Here is a 19,276-nt window from a genome sequence, read left to right on the forward strand (position 1 = left end):
AAACTTCAGCACACATATCCCTGTGGAATAAAATAAATTTAACCACATAAAAACTGTAATAAAGAAATTGTATTGCAGTATTAAATACAATACTCAGTTTTTCATCTTTTCTCAACAAATTCTGTCTACACTCTGAAAAACAAGACTTATTTATTAAAAAAGCATTTTTCTGGATATTCTAGCTGGTCTTTGGAAAAAAAAAGATGTTTAATTTACTTCCTTTTTCCTCCCCACTTTCAAAAATTGCATTCCTGCAATATAAAACAAACAATATAAGGTACATAAAGATTAATACTAGAAACAATGTTTACACATAACTAAAATCATCCAAGATTTAGTGTTTCCATACAGAACTGACCATATTCTCTGCAATTTCTGTGCTCGTGTCATCCAAAATGCCTGAACTAAACAAGCTTTGTAGAGCTTTCAGTCTGGAATCAACAGATCTAAAAATGAAGTCATCTGATATCTTACATCCACTTTGGCCTTTTTCGTACCCTGAATCTTTAATTTTACTTTCTCCTTGTGTGTTTTTACCTGTATTTTTAAGACTGTTCTCAAGACTTTCATCTTTGGTAAAATAGATAAAAACAGAATCCCTGAAGAAAGCCCAACACGGCAAAATTGAAAATGTTGCAGGCTCGGTTTGATTGAGCCTGTTCATGGACGGTACTGGAAAGTGCATGTTACCGTCCAGCCCCCTAGCACCGGCTTAAGCAGAATTCAACATTTAAACTGAAATAGTAAAATTTTGAAATTTTAGAAACATCCTCAGATGTGTTCATACGGCGGTTATCATGGAACCTTCAATGTGACACTTCCGTGCCATTCCATGAAAAGCGGCGTATGGTCCCCAAGTAATAAAAAGCGTGTGCCCTAAACGAGAAAACAATGGGCGGAACTAAATAAAATGGAATTTTGAAAGGGGAGGATCTATTTCTTCACATAAATCTAATTCTGTCTCTAAATCTTTACTCTTGCTGTCAGTGTGACTGCTTTGAGATTTATCTTTATCTATTCTTTCTAGATCTCTTTCAGTATTTACATTCTTCTTAGTTATATCCTCACTTTTATCATCACCTGTAGTCTTCTGTTTTGGTAAACTTGTTCATATTCCTTACTGTATACTTGGAGTCCAGGCGTCCCAGATTTGAATGTCTGTAATTACAATCTCACCCCCCACTACTGTCTTCTTCGTCACTGATGTCGACATCATTTAAACATTCTCTTTAATCTTCTATCTTTTTTCTTCTCTATTAGTCTAGTATTATTAATCATGACTTATCAGAAAACCTGGTTCTTTTCTCCAGACACCTTTAATGGATATAAATGATTACGATGTAGTCTTCTTACACTACCATCTTCTGATTTTACATCAAATACAGGTATATCAGGGTTTGTTGGCCCTATTATCTTACAAGGGTTCCTTTTCAAATTTGTCTTCAATTTTAAATGTTTTCCTTCAAAATGCTAGGATTTTTCACCAGAACAGTGTCTCCAAACTTATTATTTGAAGCTGGCCTTTGCTTTGGCGATCATAGTAATGAATTTTGCTTTGATCGTGCTTGATCAGAAATCTTTTCAACTGCTTCTTGTGTTGATTTTATTCTTTGCTTTAATTTCTGTACATATGTTTGTGGATCTGCTGAATCGTTAGAACTTTTATTTGTGGGTGTTTCAAATAGAAATAGGTAATCTTGGCTTTCTTCCAAACATCAGTTCATAGGGTGTAAATTTTGTGGTTTCATGCTTAGTACTGTTATATGCAAAAACTAATGTCGGCAGGTATTTCTTCCAATCTGGCTCCTGATCTAGTTGTTAGGTGCCTAACATGTCTAGAAATGTTCTATTTTATCTTTCGGAAATTCCATTGCCCATTGCGTGGTAAGGAGTAGTTCTTGACTTGTCTATATTGAATAATTTGCACAATTCTGCTATGATATTAAATTCAAAGTTTCTTCCCTGATCTGAATGGATTCTTGATGGTACGCCATAGTTTACGATAAAGTTGTTATACGATGCCTCTTTGGTTGTTTTAGCTGTTTGGTAATGAGTTGGTATTGCCAATGCATATTTTGTGTAGTGGTCCGTAGTTACCAAGATGCTCCAATATCCACCTTTACATGGATTCACTGTCAAGAAGTCCATACAAACTAACTCTAAAGTATATGTTGATTCAATACTATTCAAAGGTGCTCTACTGTTTGTTGGTGCTTTTCTTCTCAAACATCTGTCGGGATGAAACCTAAATATTTTTTTCCCCAAACCCGTTTTAACCCAAAAGGTAAAAAAAGATCTTTCTCGTGTTAAAAGAAAAATGTAAAAGTCTTTTTTGGATGTCCAAAACCCTTTTGTGTTAAACCTCTTAAAAAAGTTTGTATTTTTTGGTTTAAAAATAAATGTTTTAACTTTTATTGTGTCAAAATTTTCAATGGGTTTTTTGTAAAAAATGCCTCTGATCATTCCCGGAAATGGGTTTGGGTTTTTTTTTAAAGGAGATGTTTACTTTTAGAGTTAATAAATTTTTTAAGAGGTAAATGTTTATCCCCAACGGGGTTTTATCCTTTACCAAAAAGGGGATCCTCTTTTTTACTTTTTGTCAATTATCTAATTTCAATTTTAGCAAAAGGGAAAACTGGGGGAGTCTTTTCTTCTAGGAAAGTTTAAAAATTTTAAATTCAGGCTTGAGCAGACAGCCTTTATTGTCTGATCTACTACACATACTTGATCATCTGATATTTCTTGATATGGGTATCTTGACATTCCGTCCGCATTTCCATTTTTTAGGCCTGCTCTGTATACAATGTCGAAGTTGTACTCTCCAAGAGCGGAAGCCCACCGCTGCCCAGTGGCATCTTATTTTGCTGACGTTAGGATATGAGTGAGAGGATTGTTGTATGTGTAAACAATAAATTTGTTCAGTAGTAAATAATCAGAAAATTTGTCCGTTATAGCCCACTTAAGTGCAAGAAATTCCAACTTGAATGCTGAATAAATTTTTACCGATCAACTAAAACTTCTGCTTGCAATTGCTATTACTCTCTTTGTTCCATCCTGGTCTTGGTACAGTATTGCTCCTAATCATTGTGTTGAGGCATCGATGTGAAGTACAAATGGCAATTGAAAATTTGGATAGGCAAGTATTGGAGGCGACATCAAAGTTTCTTTGAGTGGATTAAAACAGTTTCTTGTTATGGTCCCCAATGCCATGGATCTTGTGCTTTAATTTTCCCTTTTTTGTAAATGTTGGGGGTAACATATCAGTAAGCGGCTTTGCAATCTTTGAAAAATTCAAAATAAAGTTTCTGTTCTATCCTACAAATGTTTTGAATGATCTCAGGGAATCTGGATCTTTTGGAGTTGGCCAATTCTTTACCTTTTCTACTTTATCTGAGTCAGTTTCCATTCGATGTTTTCCAACCACATGATGGGCAAAAAATTTAACTTTTGATTTGATGAAGAAACACTTATCGGCTGACAATTTCAAATTACATTCTTTGAGTCTGGTCAAAACAATGTCGAGTCTTTCTAGATGTTTTTTGAAATCCTTGCTGAAAATTATTAGGTAATCTAAGTAAATGATGCAAATCTTCATATTCAAGTCACCTAAACACTCTTCCATGACACGTTGGTAAGTTGCCGGAGAATTTGACAAACCAAATGGCATTTTGATATACTCATAAAATCCAAGTGGACCGACAGTGAATTTACTTCATGCTCTATGTGTTTGTTCTATCTCCATCTAGTGGTAACCGCTTTTCATATCTATTGTACTAAAGACCTCTGATCCTTGTAAAACGTCGAAAACATCCACGATTCTTGGTAAAGCATACGCATCTTTTACTGTTCGTTGATTCAACATTCGGTAGTTCACGCACATCCTGATTTTCCCATTTTTCTTTCAAACCAAAACAATATTTGAACACCATGGCGACTTGGATTTCTGTATAACTCCACTTGAAAGTAACTGCTCTAAGTGTGCCCTTACTTCATCGACCCTGTCAGGTGGTATACGTCTGTGTCTTTGCTTGAAGGGTGTGTCATTGATCAAATCAATCCTATGCTTCATTAGTTTACAATGTGCAATATCAGTGTCACTTTTAGAAAATATATCTTGATGCTTTAACAGCAAGTTCCTTATTTGTGTATCATGATCTTGTGTAAGTGTAGTCTCAATTGTAACTTCATTGAATAAGTCAAACTTTGGTGAATCCTGTATTTTTTCAAAAACTGCTTCATCCACATCGACAGATTGTAGTTCCGCAAGAATAGCCTTTAGTGTTATAGCAACTGTATTTGTTGTAAGATTCGGGAAATTACAGTAATTTCTTTGTTCTTTCTTATAATACTACAAATAATATGCAGAGTCTCAGCAGAGTCTAATTGTTGTGTAGTCATAGCCTACATTTGCGGTTTATCATCCTTTTTATTTTCCTTATCATTGTCCTTGAGCATCTCCACTTCAACTTTTCTACATTCCACCTTAAAATCCTCATAATTGTCTTTTGTGTTATACTTAATTATAATTGCATAACTGCATTAAAGGTTATCGCATTCCAGAATATAACACCACCTTTTGTTCTGTTTTGACTTGCACAGGTGTCATTGCCTTTAACTCTACAGCTTCTGCAGCTATCTCCTCCACTCTAGATGCATATGTTACAAAAGGTATATCTTTATTCTGTTCACATGTGTAACGATTCCTTAAAATGGAAACTGGAGTGTTTGTATCTCCATACGTAGCCTCAAACTTTGTAGTTATTTCATCAATACTAGGAGATGTGGCAAGATGTCTTAAAATATCTGATGCTTGACCTTTCACAGAGCGTCGTATTCCAAGAAGTATTTGTTCAGGTGTGTAACTCTTTTCCTTTAATTAACACCTTATCTCATATTTCCATGTGGCATATCCCACTTCTCCTTTGTCTTTCTCTCCATAAAATAATGAAATGCGTGGAAATTTAGAAGATGTTGTCTCTGGAATATGTTCTGAAGCACCAGGTTTGATTCCTGATAGTTCCGTCCCAACATGCTTAATGAATGCTAAAGGATCTTCCTTTGTTTCAATGCCTTCGCTTCCATCTAGTTCATGAAATGCTTCCAGAAGTTTGCGATCCTTTTCTTCCATTGCTTTGGATGCTTTTGAAGTCATGTTCATTATATATATTTCTTTTTAATATATGTTACTAGGATTCACTGCTGAAGAATAACTTCAGTTGTCACAAAATCCTTCTTAAGAATATATCCACAAATTTAAACACTAAGTATTTCAGTGTATATAAATTTATCCACTCCCTCTTTTCAAATATTCATTACACTGCATTCATAAATGTCCGATATATTTCAGTATTTGAATATTTTCAAATATTTACAACATGTAATCACAAATGTTCACAGCGTATTTAAAATACCGTATAAAATATAGACGCGAAAGCTACAGCACACCGAAGTATATGTTGCGAATGATTTATTTATTATTGAAGTATTACCGTAATAATGTTACATAAAGTTTTATATTTATTGCAATCAATGTATTTGTTTGCAATAGCATGTATCAGCACAATGAATTTTGCATGGTTTACTTAAGTATTAATTGCAATCAATTTTCTGTTTGCAATGATAACTCAAACACATGGAAAAGCTTTTTATACCATCAATACTGTCAAAACTTTTTAGAAAATATTCATGATATGACGTACATGTGTACTTGGAATAATATTTAGTTTAATTGAAAGTAGATGTGGAGGGGTGTTTTAATTTTTTATTGATCGGGGGGGGGGGGGGGGTAAATGAAATAAACATAACTGGTAGTCTTGTATAGTACACATTATGTGTATAAATATGCTATGATAACCTAGTCAATACACTTTTAATTACTTGACTTCAATTTGTTAAATAAATATAAATTTCATTCAACAAACAAATTGTTTACATTTGAAGAATAAATTAATTAATTAGAATATTTTATTTTTAATTAATCAATTAATTGATAAATATTTACTGGATGTGAAACATGAAAGTAACATTGTATTCTTAGTCAATGTAGAATATTAAACTAATTTTATCTGCAAAGGAAATACAAAATTATCTGTAATAATTTTATCAAAGTTTATATTCAATGGAAATATGCAGCCGCTGTAAGAAAAATATTATAAATATCAAAACAAATATTTTATAAATACTTTAAAGTGTAGTTGTCAACCTTTTAATAGATAATTATTTCTGTGCTTTTTAATCAATAGATAATAGGTCTACTACTGCAAATTAATGAATAAACATCAATCCACCAAATTCTCCCAACTAAATCAGCTGTCATAATATCCAATGTCAATGTCAGACATAAATCTAGGACAGATTTCAACCAATCAGAACACAGAAACAAAACACACCTCCAGAAAAATTAATCTTGAAACAGTCCCTACTGTAAACCTGTTAACCTTGGACAGATGTAGGTCAATCAATACACAATACCATAAACACCTTAATGGAAGAGAAAGGTGTCTATTTTTGTTCTTTTACAATGGCTGAAGAACCGTACAATTTTTTTATTTTTTTTTTTTTAATTTTATCCAAAATGGCTTAGAGATTTATGTGGTTAAACTACTATTCACCAGAAAAAGAATTAATTTGTTAAACTAATGCAGTACTTAAAGTTGGTTAAGTGCAGTGCAATATGATCTCACTTACTTACTTCCGCTTACAATATCGCACCTTTTTTTAAAAATAAAATAAACATATATGTATGCAAAATACAGATTTTGATAATCAAAGTCACTTTAAACCCACAAATATGTACTTAATTAACTAAAAAAATAAACTAAATTACTGGAAGAGAAAAAAATTACCCGTACTTAGTTTTTGTTTTTTCCTAAGTGACCTAGATTATTACAAAATATATTTTATTTTAACACACTACAGTTTCACAGAGAGGACCACTGCTTATCTAACCACAGTCAATGTCTTTACACACACAGTCACTTTACAAATAATCCTCTGTTGATGATCTTCTAACCAGATGTGTTCCAAGTCTCGAAAAGTGTCCTCTGTCAAAGGTTGATTAATCTTTCCTACACTAAAGACATGTCAAATTTGCATAGCACAAATATTTATCAATATTTATGAAAACTGTTACTTAATCTTCTGTAAAAAGTATTGTTTGCTAAGAAGTATTTGATTACTTAAAACATGTTTATAACATATAGTGTCTACAGTACTTAAAATAATTATTTTCTGTTAATTGTAGACTTAATTCAATTCACTGTTGTATTTCAAAATAATACAACTTCTTTCAGTGTCCAAAATGAATCACTTAATACAAATATCACTTCTGTAACCGATTATAAAAGTCAATGTTGTCAATCTTCGATCTGGATCTTGTCGTTAGTTAACTACATCACTGGGGGCCCCATTGTAATTTTGGCATCTCTTCAGGGGTTTCAATATATACAAAATCTTCTCTTCAGATTCGATCATATGTAGTTTATTGACAAACGAAATTTTTACATTATTTACAACAGTTCAACTGATATATTCATAAAGTATACCTGTACATCTTGTAAACCAACCATCAATCTACGTTATCATATAAGCATGTGATAAAGGTAGGCACTGAAATAATAAATAGTTACAATCCTTACCAAATGATGGAGATTCTTATAAGTCATATAAAGAGTTATCCCTCTTTTATATCATTCATAATAAATATACATTTTACCTGTAGTAGGTAAAATACCCAAACGAACTCATGGTTCAAATCCACAGCTAATTAAACATCTCCAATTATATCAATAACAAAGTTCATAGCTAAGTTTATAGTACTTTATCATAGCAGTCCATTAATCAATGATACTGTGGTACCTGTGCTTACATATAGTTGTAGCAAAAGTTATTAGAATTCAATAATTCATCAAAGTACCTAATATATATAAAACATTACTCTCATAGATAATAAAATATCAACTTACAGATCTTTAGCCCTTTTACACAATTAAGATATACGCCTTCATCCAAACAAATGAATTTCACCGAGTGCTGTTGTGAAGAACAATGCAAAAATTATTTTATACGTACATGCAAATTAGTTGAAAGAAGTAAAAGATAGAATAATTAGGATAAAAAGTTGAAAGTAGTAGCCATCTTGGATTTATCTTCGAAATGATACCTGTACATTACTTAGCCTAAATAACAAAGAGAATAGTTCTTTAATTAATTACTTCAGCCATTGCAATAGTTACCTTATAGAAAGATGAACTGTTTCCAGCCAAAACGAAAAATGTTAAAGTGTAAGAAACATCATAAAACTTCTGAACAAAGAGACCTTCCTCTCTCAATGACTACCAACCAACACACTGAACGGAATGAAATCTAGATTCACGTGACATGTACAAATTCCCGCCAAAGTCAATGGGAAACAACTCTTACATAAACAATATGGATAAAAACACCGGAAAGCTGGGGAACATCTCAAAACACAGATTACCCGAAAAATACACCTTGTTACAGAGATAATTCTGGAACTGATTAGCAGCAGTTTCTTAAAGGAGCTCCATTGAGGTCTGACAGGCAAGTAGGTGTCCAAAAAAAGGAAACAAATTTCCACACAAATCACAATATTATAATCAAAATAACAATAATTTACCAACCCTTTAACAAGAATTACGCTACAAAATGCATTTTCACATAAGCTTCTGATGTAAAAATGAAAGTTGGTTTTCTCAGACATGTCTTTTCTTCTGATACCCTCAAGCTAAATTGTTTCTTATATAAACCTTGATCGTAACGTCAAATTATCAAAATTCGCTAAGATTGTGATAACTTTGTTTTTTTTTAAATTACTGACTAGATTTACACTGGTACAAAAGAACAAATTTGACAAAACCAGCAGGTTGAATTATTCTAACATGACCTTGACCTATAATCGACATAAAGATCGACGAGGTCAAATTATATAACAAAAAAGCAAACATGTTAAATGATCTTATAATAAATTGACCTTAAAGTGGCTTTTGCCTAGAAGGTATTTTTTTTTTTTAATTTGCATTAATTGTCATTACTATGTTACTGATTTATAGAATTATTTCATTCATAAAAGAAAGAACAGTTAAAACAAAACAGACATGATGATATATTCAAATTTGACCTTGATCTTTAAATGATCATTGACCGTCAATGTCAAATATGAAAGATCGGTTATACTTTCTTTAAGAATATTTTGTTTTTGGAGTATATTTAACAATAATATTCTTCCTTTGATGTGATTGACTTTAGAGATAAGAAAATGTCGGGCGTGTGTGGTGCGCTAGGCGGTGACGCACGTTTGTTAACGTACACAAGAAACTTTATGTTTCCTTGACATAGAGTGAATATAGATCAATCGTTATATTTTTCAACGAGATATTTCAAGTTATAATATGTTCGTGAATTTACATGTTTGTGTTATTGTTAGATGCATTCGAAAAAATGGACAGGTCAAACATTTTATGCGTTAATCTAGACTCGTAAATAAGTCAAGGGCGATAACTCTAGCAAAACAGAATAAAATCCAAAAGCATACCCCCAGATGCACAACATCATAATGCTGAGGAACATTCGTGACTTTGGGTCAAATACTTTAAGTATACATTTTGAGTGAATTGTGGCAGGATAATTTACCTTCTGAGTTCAAATGCGCAGACATGTAATAGACGTCTAACTAAGATTGGTAGGTCTAAGAAATTTATTACAAAACATTTGAATGATTGACCATGCATTATTTAACTGTAACATAATATTAAGAGATTAATACACGGCAGAGTGTGGCCGGAAGGTGATAATCGGCCTGCAAATTGAATAATGAACCCGAGGGCTTCAGGCCGAGGGCATTATTCATTTCAGGGCCGATTATCATCTTCTGGGTCATTTTTTTTTACAATTTGAAAAATTATTATGGTAAAACGAAGTGCGCGAATGATCAGAAAGTTTTTTTTTTGGTCTACACCTATATCAAATGTACGGAGGAGCAGGTGCCAGGTGTACGGTTTTTATTAACTCGAAATTTCGAGTTACTATCTCGAATTTCGAGTTACTATCTCGAAATTTCGACTTACTTATCTCGAAATTTCGACTTTTTTACTAGAAATTTTGAGTAAGTCACCCGAAATTTCGACTAATTAACTCAAAATTTCGAGATAATAACTCGAAATTTCGAGTTACTTATCACGAAATTTCGACTAACTAACTCGAAATTTCGACTTATTAACGTTACTAGAATGGCAAAATTTATGAGTTACCAAGAGTTAAGATAATATAAGATATAGTAGGGAGTGCAGTTGAACGATGGAGATAGAGAAACGGGTGCCTGGACAAACCATTAATTAGTAATGGTATGTACACGCCCGACCTAAAAAAATATATGGCTTCCTTTAATTTGTACTTTCAGGCGTTCTTCAGGCGTTGTATTGTATCCCACCTATTCGAACATATCTTTTCACTTATCGTCTTCTTCTCATCCATGTGAATAAAACGATCCTATACTTCACGTGTTGGACATCTGAGGAAAGTATCGCGGAGTGGCCAAAATAGGGGTGCTGCGGCCTTTGTCAAACTTGTTGGACTGACCATATTCCTTGTCAAATCGGATGCTTTTATATTATTCCCAACATGTATACAACAACAAGTTCCACTTTTATCAACTTTTATCAACACAATATGAATCAAAGTCTTAGTAAATAATGAATAATATAACAAAACATTATAAGTATAAAGAAACGTGACAGACTAACCGGCGTATACACGCCATTAAAAACTTGTTTGACACATGAATGTTGCACAGTTTACAATAGGGTTAATATACAATGTGGACCTGTGACGAAGTTTGTAAAGCACTTTCTTATTTATTTGATAACATTTTTGTCAGGTTTGGTAATACAGTTTTCAAACAGGTAATAGGCATTCCAATGGGAACTAAGTGTGCCCCCCTGATAGCTGATTTATTTCTTTATTGCTATGAGAGGGATTTTATGTTAGGTCTTTCCCCTACTTCGCATCAGGAAATTATATATGCATTCAACAACACTTCCCGCTACCTTGATGATATTTTTAACATGAATAATCCTTTATTAAGTTTGAGATGTACCTCATGCTACATCATATGGGGTGTATATTTCTCAATTAATTAGATTTGCTAGGGCGTGCAGTCGTGTTGATGATTTTAATGAACGCAATTTATTTATTACTTACAAACTTCTTAAACAAGGTTATCGCTTTCATAAATTGCGTAAATATTTTACTAAGTTTTACCATCGTAATTCAGACTTAGTTTTAAAATTTAATTGTAATTTAAAAACTCTTTAACGACAAGGTATTAGCAAGCCTGACTTCTATGGAGATGTGGTTTACAAACTTCGTAGGATCATGGGTCATAGTAATTTTTGCTGCCGTCTTCACTAAAATTATCAAACGGTTTATTAAAAGAGGTTATGACCCAATTATTATAAGGCATACCGCACGCTTGGTGTTCAACCCTTTTACAGTTGGACGCTACGCTTTCCTCTTTTGATTACATCTGACGGACCAAGTGGGACACTCTATGATGGACAGTTCTTAAAGACCTTTGGGGACTGAATTGTCTTATTGTTCGTCTTCTGCCTTGCTTCGTCGGGCCCTTGTAGGTGATTTTCTTGTTGCTCTGCCTTCCTTTAAGGCATCGATTACTTTGGTTATGGTCATTAGGCAGTAACTTTTTCTACATTTTTACATAATTTTGTATGTGTTTTATTAATTTTGTCTAATGTAACCATGACCATTGTTAGAATTTCACTTGGCGGGGATTAATTTTATATACACTTTCGTGTCATTCAGGAACATATTGGGGCTAAGAGTGAGGTTTCCTGCGCCTAAAATCGGTTTAAACTCCCCAGTGGTTTAACTACCATTGACCGTTCCAAGGCGTTACCCCTGTATGTTCCTTCACGTGTTTTTCTTGTCTGTATTGTTACTTGTATTGAATGTTTACGTGATTTGTGATGTCTGTCTTGTTGGATTGTCGTTGACGGTAGGTATTTATTCAGTTCCTTCCCCCTTCAACCATTTTTATCCCCCCCAACCTTTTCACCCGTACCGCCCTTTTCAATTTAATTCCCTTATGGGCCTGTTTTTGTTTATATTATTTCACATTACATTTCCCGCTCCTTTGTGTCCACTCCAGGTACTTGTTTGGTGCCTTCTGGATGTCCTGCTTGGGTGTGTCCGGGGGCGGCGTCCTGTGAACGTTGCCTTTGCCTTGTTGACCTTTATTCTTGTTATTTTTTGGACTTGTTGTATCTCCACATGATGGTTATATATTATGTGTGCTTTTGAAAAAGGAACATGCGGTTAACACGGAAATGTTGAAAGTGTGATTTTACACACCCTTCCCCCACCCCCTTCATAAAAAAGCGAAGGACATGTTCAGTATGTGTGGATAATTTGACCCTATTAAATTGTTCTGTTAAATACATAAGTGCTCTGTCAATGTGCAACAGCTACACACGAAAGAATTTATCTTGAATTCAATCCTTGCTTTCACCGGTAACCAATGAAAGTCGTGCAATATAAGTCGAAGTTTCGAGTAAATAAGTCGAAATTTCGAGTTTATAAGTCGAAATTTCGAGTAACTTCAGAATTTTCAGAATGAGAATTTGTCGTGACGTTTATAAAGATCTATTTCGAAATTCTATTCAGCTTCAGTGTAACTGCAGTTTCTAGATCGACTAGACTACATGTGACTCGATGTTGACATCTGGTTTTGTTGCTTATCATTCATTTTGAAAGATTTCCATTAATTATGCATTGCAACTAAACCGTCAGATCTACATCTTGTAGATCCAGCTTTGTAAAATAATCATGAAACGACACCGATAACGTCATGTTACTTTTAGAAACATGACACGTGTTTTCTCCCGTTCATCTTCAAATGAAGAGTACTTCGGCAATAACAACAGAAAATAAACAACAGAGACTTGCCGTAGAGAAATTAACATTTGCTTTAACAAGAAAAGTATACAAATATCTTATTGAGGTAAACCTTTTTAAATATGAAATACTATGGCAGAATATGCAAGAAAAAATATCTGAGATAAATTATGTTTGCGGTTCGGATCGGAATATCCGCCCCTCGGTAACTTTGCAAGCCTCGTTATCGCCCAGTGGGCGGGGTCCACTCGGGACGGGTATTCCGATTTTAATTGAAACATATGACAGATATTGTTAGTAGATCTACTGTACAGTAGAAATACAGACATGAATTTTAACGCAAGAAATATCAAAGTATTTTTTTTAGAAAAATGGCACTATTACTGTAGATCTATATCAAGTGTATTAAAGACATTAATACTCGGGCCATTATTCATTTTTGAGGCCGATTATCACATTCAGGCCCTACTCTGTCGTGTATTAATCTCTTAATATTTATTTTCAAAATAGACAATAGATCTAGATCTAGAATACTCAAAATTTCAGAATATGATGCTGGCATGCGCTTCATATAGAATAGTAAATTTTTTTCACAGTTTTGCACTTACGATTAAAATCGGTCGTAAGATTCTTAATAAAACGCATTCTTGCGGTATATTGTATTTGATGTTAAAAATAAAATAATAAAAACAAAAGCCATTATCTGGATAAGGTTGGAAAGTTAAATGCATATCCGTCCGGACACATGGTACTCTAATGAGGACGATTTAGGAAATGTTGATGCCTCCCCTGCCCATCCCCATCCCAACCCCCAGATGAGCCTCAAATACAAGCGTTTTTCCCTATTTTATTATATCGAATATATACAAACTAGCTCTTCCATTTGAAGAAGAACCTAGCTTTACTATGTCAAATTTCCAGGTATCCACCTTTAAAATTGCAAAATCTGTGTCGAAAATGTCCAAAAAGTGTTTGATGGTCCCCGACATGATCCCTTCTACAATTTTATGAAATATATAAAAGCACAGTAAAGTATAGAATCTAGACCAAATAAGCTAGACTAGAAGTCGCATTGATTGGCTTAAAATATGTTTAATCCTTTTTAATTATGTAATATATCCATACATGAACGTTAAAAAAATAAACAGAAAAAAAGGATTTTTGCTATAGATCTTTTACTAGATCTTAGTTCTGGCTTCCAAAACTTAATAAGCCGCTTTTTAATAATTTTGTTTTTCATCTGATGCGGCGTATTTTACGTCATGTCATAGTATATAAACGGGTATGCTGAAAACCTTAAGCTAGTTAGATCTATAACAATATAACAAAAAAAAAATTTTCTATTTATTTTTTTTAAATGTACTGTATAGATAAAATATTACATGAATAACAAGATTAATCATATTTTAGGTCAAATCAATACGACTAGTACCTTTGATCTACACGCGGTCTTGAAACTTTAACAATGGCAGTGTATCTTTCCAAATGGTATTTCTTGTTTCTCCTATACAGTATTACGTCAGATAAAAGTTTATTTTAGATTGATGTTTATTACACCAGTGTGCATTTCATATTAAGTACTTAAGACTGGAGGCTGCTGCCACGTTTTTCATGATTTTGAAAAATTCAGATTGAATTTATCATAAATCAAGTTAGATGCTCTTGGCTTCAAATACAAACAATGAGGTATTCTTAAAATATTGTGTATCAGTTTAAATTAAATCAATTAGAGCTAAAAATGTGTTCGTCTGCTACATAAAATAGATAAATACAAAATCCCTAAAGAAAGCCCAACACGGCAAAACTGAAAATGTTGCAGGCTCGGTTTGATTGAGCCTGTTCATGGACGGTACTGGAAAGTGCAAATTACCGTCCACGCCCCCTAGCACCGGCTTAAGCAGAATTCAACATTTAAACGTGAAATAGTAAAATTTTGAATTTAGAAACATCCGCAGATGTGTTCATACGGCGGTTATCATGGAACCTTCAATGTGACACTTAAGTGCCATTCCATGAAAAGCGGCGTATGGTCCCCAAGCAATAAAAAGCGTGTGCCCTAAACGAGAAAACAATGGGCGGAACTAAATAAAATGGAATTTTGAAAGGGGATCAGAGGTTATGAAGCCTGCGTATCACAGATAAGACGTCAAAAGACAAATTTAAAAAGCAGGCAACATATCCTAAGGGTGATTCAACATTATTCAAGTAGGAATATTGGAACCACCCATATAGAAAATGCCGAAAAGTTGAAACTAAAAATACCACAAGCACAACAATAATGTCGTGCTGAACGATCTTCAAGGATCGAAAATATAACATCATTGATTAAATGTACGGGGAGACTTTTTACAGCCGCCACACGGCACAAATAACACGGATGTGATCTTAAAATAAGTCTAAATTAAAAAGGGAGCAGACGAACACAGTTTTTATCAATTTGTAGATCAACAAGTACATTAGTTTATTTAAATTAAATCTACTGCAGTAGCGATTCTTTTTTGTTTCATTTTTGAAAATGTGTTTTTTGTTGTTGTTTTTTCCTTTTTCAGAGATTGTTTTGTTCCTTTTTCACAGATCTACTGTATGTTCTTATTCTAGATACATCTGAAATGTTATGCGATGTAAATGGTATAGATCTATGTCTCTGAGATCCGTAATTAAAAAGTATTAAACACAGCAGTCGATATGACTGATTGTATTTTAGTGAATTGTCATGAATGTCATGAATATATACTGTGTTTTTCTTTTTAAGACCTGAAGAATGAACTTATTACATGGTACAACACCAATAAGAGCACAGTTTGTCTTTCACCACTCACAGATGCTTTCCCTACCCCTCTAGCCGGGTTCTACATTATGCCAGAAATTGACATACAGACTTATTTGCCAGGTGGAAGGAAAGAAACAACTAGAGTCAAGTCGTTACAGGATCTGTTTACATGGGGTAAAAAAGTTCCACAAGAAATATATTTATCAGCGGTCGCTGGATTTGGGAAAACGGCATTTTCAAAATATCTTGCCTTGACATGGTGTCAAGCTCATCAAAAGGGTGAAAATTATAAGCATTTTAAAGAAGAAGAGTTAAAAGCATTATCTAGCTTTGAGTTTTTATTTATGGTGGAATTGAGAGATTCAGCTAAAGTCTGTGATGTCGACGACATGATTGAACAACAAGTCATACAATACCTTCCTTGCTCATCTTCAATGCCAAAAGGTCTATTAAAGGACATTCTACATGATGAAAAGTGTCTTGTTATATTAGATGGACTAGATGAATGGACTCATCCTGACAACAATTGTACAAGACTTCCTAAAAGTATTCCGCATCGATATGCACGTGAAAAATGTGTAATCTTAACAACGACCCGCCCATGGAAGCTTGGAATGTCAAACTTGAATCAAATAGGCGAAACAGTAGAGCTAGTTAAACTAAATGAAGACAATATCAGGAAGTTTAATTGTAATGCTATGAAAATGTTGAATGTAAACCTTCAAGATGGTGAACTGCAAAATGAAGTGTGTAGATTTGAAGAAGCAATCAGTGACCATGACCTTGAAGACATGGAATCCACCCCTCTTCTGTTACTCTATCTTATATGTTTATGGGTTGAAAAAATTCCAATAGGAAATTCCGCAGTAGAATTATATACAGGCATTATTCAACTCCTTCTATCTAGAACAGAAAAGTTACATGGAAAGTTTCATTCATCGTGTGAAAAGTCTCTGAGTTACATTCCTGATTGTTTCAGAAAACATCAACATTTTTGTAGTTACTACACGTTTCTGTTGACTATTGGGGAACTAGCTTTTAATACATTGTTCAGTAAGAAAAAGGAGCACACATTAGTTTTTGATGAACATGTTGCTGAAAAATATCTTAACCAAGAAGATTTGAAATTAAGTTGTCTATCAGGAATATTATCTGAAAGTAAAGTGAAAACATTAATAGTTGAAAGATCTAAAATCTCATTTTCACATAAAACAGTGCAAGAATACTTTTCAGCATTATTTTTAAGTTTTAAAAATACAAATGAAGTTCAGAAAATCATATTTGAAGAGTGCAACTGTTTACAAAATATTCTAGACATGTCAAAAGTGTTTGCATTTATTAGTGGCATGAACCCTAACTTGATGTCTACAATATCAAGTGATTTGATGCCTGTGATAAACAATGATGAAAAAACGAACAAATACAGAACTATGACAGAGTATGATTACATGTACATTGATCCATTACAAGAAATACAAGACATGTACATTTCTTGTAGCAAAGAAAGAAAGGAAACCAAAGACCTCAAATTGTGTTTTCAAGATTTCATCATTAATGAAAAATGTCAACAGGAAAACTACTTCAAACAATTACAACATCTGTGTCAACAAAATAAAGAAGACATAAAATCAATAAAAATAGATAATGAAGGTATTTGTAGTGTACAAGAAATTATCAATTTGTTTACACTCTCTGACCTTCCACATATAGAAAATTTTTATTTTTACAGGGGGGAAATTGTAGAAAAAGGAAATAATGACTTGTTATTAAACCCCTTTTTAAATTTTTTAAAAAACTGTGGTTTCACGAAAATAAAAAATTTCATAAAATTTGTAGGAGTAAAATTTTCCCGGCTTTGCGGGAAGAAAAATTAAAAGGACTGGTAAAATTAAAATACCTGGAGTGTTTATTTAAAATTTTCTGTTTTAAATATCCCCACAAAGGGAATGAAACATTTTTTAAATTTTCCCCTTAATAGTAAAAAATAAATGAAAGAAAAAAAGTTTGAACGGTTTAAAGTGGGTGTCAAAGAAATAAAAAAAGGGTGGGGGTTTCCCCCCCTTTTGCCTGTCTAAAACATTCAAAACTAAGTATTGGGAATTGACCTGGATACCTGTGCCCAAAACAAAAACATAGATTACCCTTTTTTAAAAAGGGAAAGTACTGTAGGTAAATTATATAAACCTGGTGTTGTGTCATCTTATCTCAGTCAACTACCAGCAGCCAGTAAACTACAAACATTTAAGTGTGGTCTTCTAGAATCTTCCAGTGGCATAGAAACAATGTTACAAACATTATCTTTGTTATATCATGTGAAAGAAGTTAGGTTGTATTACATCAATCTAGGTGAAAGATCATTAACACTGTCACCTCAAATGATCAATATTGAACGTGTTTACTTGTTGTATATAACAATGTCTTGTTCAGTGTTACATGATCTCATTACTGTTATAAACAAACTACCACATACAGTGACAGTATGGATGGAAGATTGTGATATTAAACCAGAAACAGAATTTGAAAAGTTTAAAACATTTGAAAATTTTAAAACATTTATAAAACAATCAGACAATTTTGTGGTCACACGTGATGGCACCTTGAAGTCTGGAGTGTACAGGTTTGTGTTTGAAACAACAACAACAAGTACTGAGTAACCTTAAATGAATTTTAGCGAAACAATTTATAAATAGATTATGAGACAAGTGACAGAAGAAATAGACATCGTTTTTAATATGAATCAAACATTTACTGCAGTAGATAGATAAGGAAAAGTTTTAAATGTGCGCACATAAATAGACATCTTGGATTATCTTATGAAAGTGTTATGGATGGACTGATGTATCTGTATAAAAAAAGTAAGTTATCTTTTATCTATTTTTATTTTTAGCTCACCTGAGCATATGCTCAGGGTGAGCTATTAGGATCACTCTTCGTCCGTCGTCTGTCGTCCGTCGTCCGTTGTACGTCGTCTGTTGTCCGTTCACACTTTTCAAACGACATCTCCTCTGAAACCATAAGGCAGATCATAATGAAACTTCACAGGGATGTTCCTTGTGTGAAGCCTTAACAAAGTTGTTCAAAGAATTCCATTCCATGCAGAACTCTGGTTGCCATGGCAACCAAAAGAAAAAACTTTAAACATCTTCTTTTAGAAAACCCAAAGAGCTAGAGCTTAGATATTTGGCATGAAACATCTTCTAGTGAGTGTCTACCAAGATTGTTCAAATAAAAGCCTTTGGGTTAAAATTGGTCCCGCCCCAGGGCGTCATTGATTTTCCCTATATGCATTTAGTAAAAACCTTTAAAAAATCTTCTTTTAAAGAACCCAAAGAGCTAGACCTAAGATATTAAGCATGAAACATCTTCTAATGAGTGTCTACCAAGATTGTTCAAATAAAAGCCCTGGGGTCAAAATTGGCCCCGCCCCAGGGGGTCATTGATTTTCCTTATATTCATATAGTAAAAACTTAAAAAATCTTCTTCTAAAAAACCCAAAGAGCTAGAGCTTAGATATTTGGCATAGAACATGTTCTAATGGATGTCTACCAAGATTGTTCAAATAAAAGCCCCGGGGTC

The 19,276-nt window shown here is 33.4% G+C and overlaps 1 protein-coding gene across 1 annotated transcript in view; it reads left to right on the forward strand.

The window, feature by feature from the left end:
- Positions 1-17,959, forward strand: part of LOC132723517 (uncharacterized) — a 62,037-nt gene extending 44,078 nt beyond the window's left edge. Inside the window, exons 6-7 of the mRNA XM_060708241.1 lie at positions 15,683-16,858; positions 17,910-17,959. Coding sequence (XP_060564224.1) covers positions 15,683-16,858; positions 17,910-17,959 — 1,226 coding nt within the window. The remainder of the gene's footprint in view (positions 1-15,682; positions 16,859-17,909) is intronic.
- The last annotated feature ends 1,317 nt before the right edge of the window (positions 17,960-19,276 follow it).

This window comes from Ruditapes philippinarum, unplaced genomic scaffold, assembly GCF_026571515.1.
Source record: "Ruditapes philippinarum isolate M1 unplaced genomic scaffold, ASM2657151v2 ctg1523_1_1_1_1, whole genome shotgun sequence".
In the NCBI taxonomy this organism is placed as follows: Eukaryota; Metazoa; Mollusca; class Bivalvia; order Venerida; family Veneridae; genus Ruditapes; species Ruditapes philippinarum.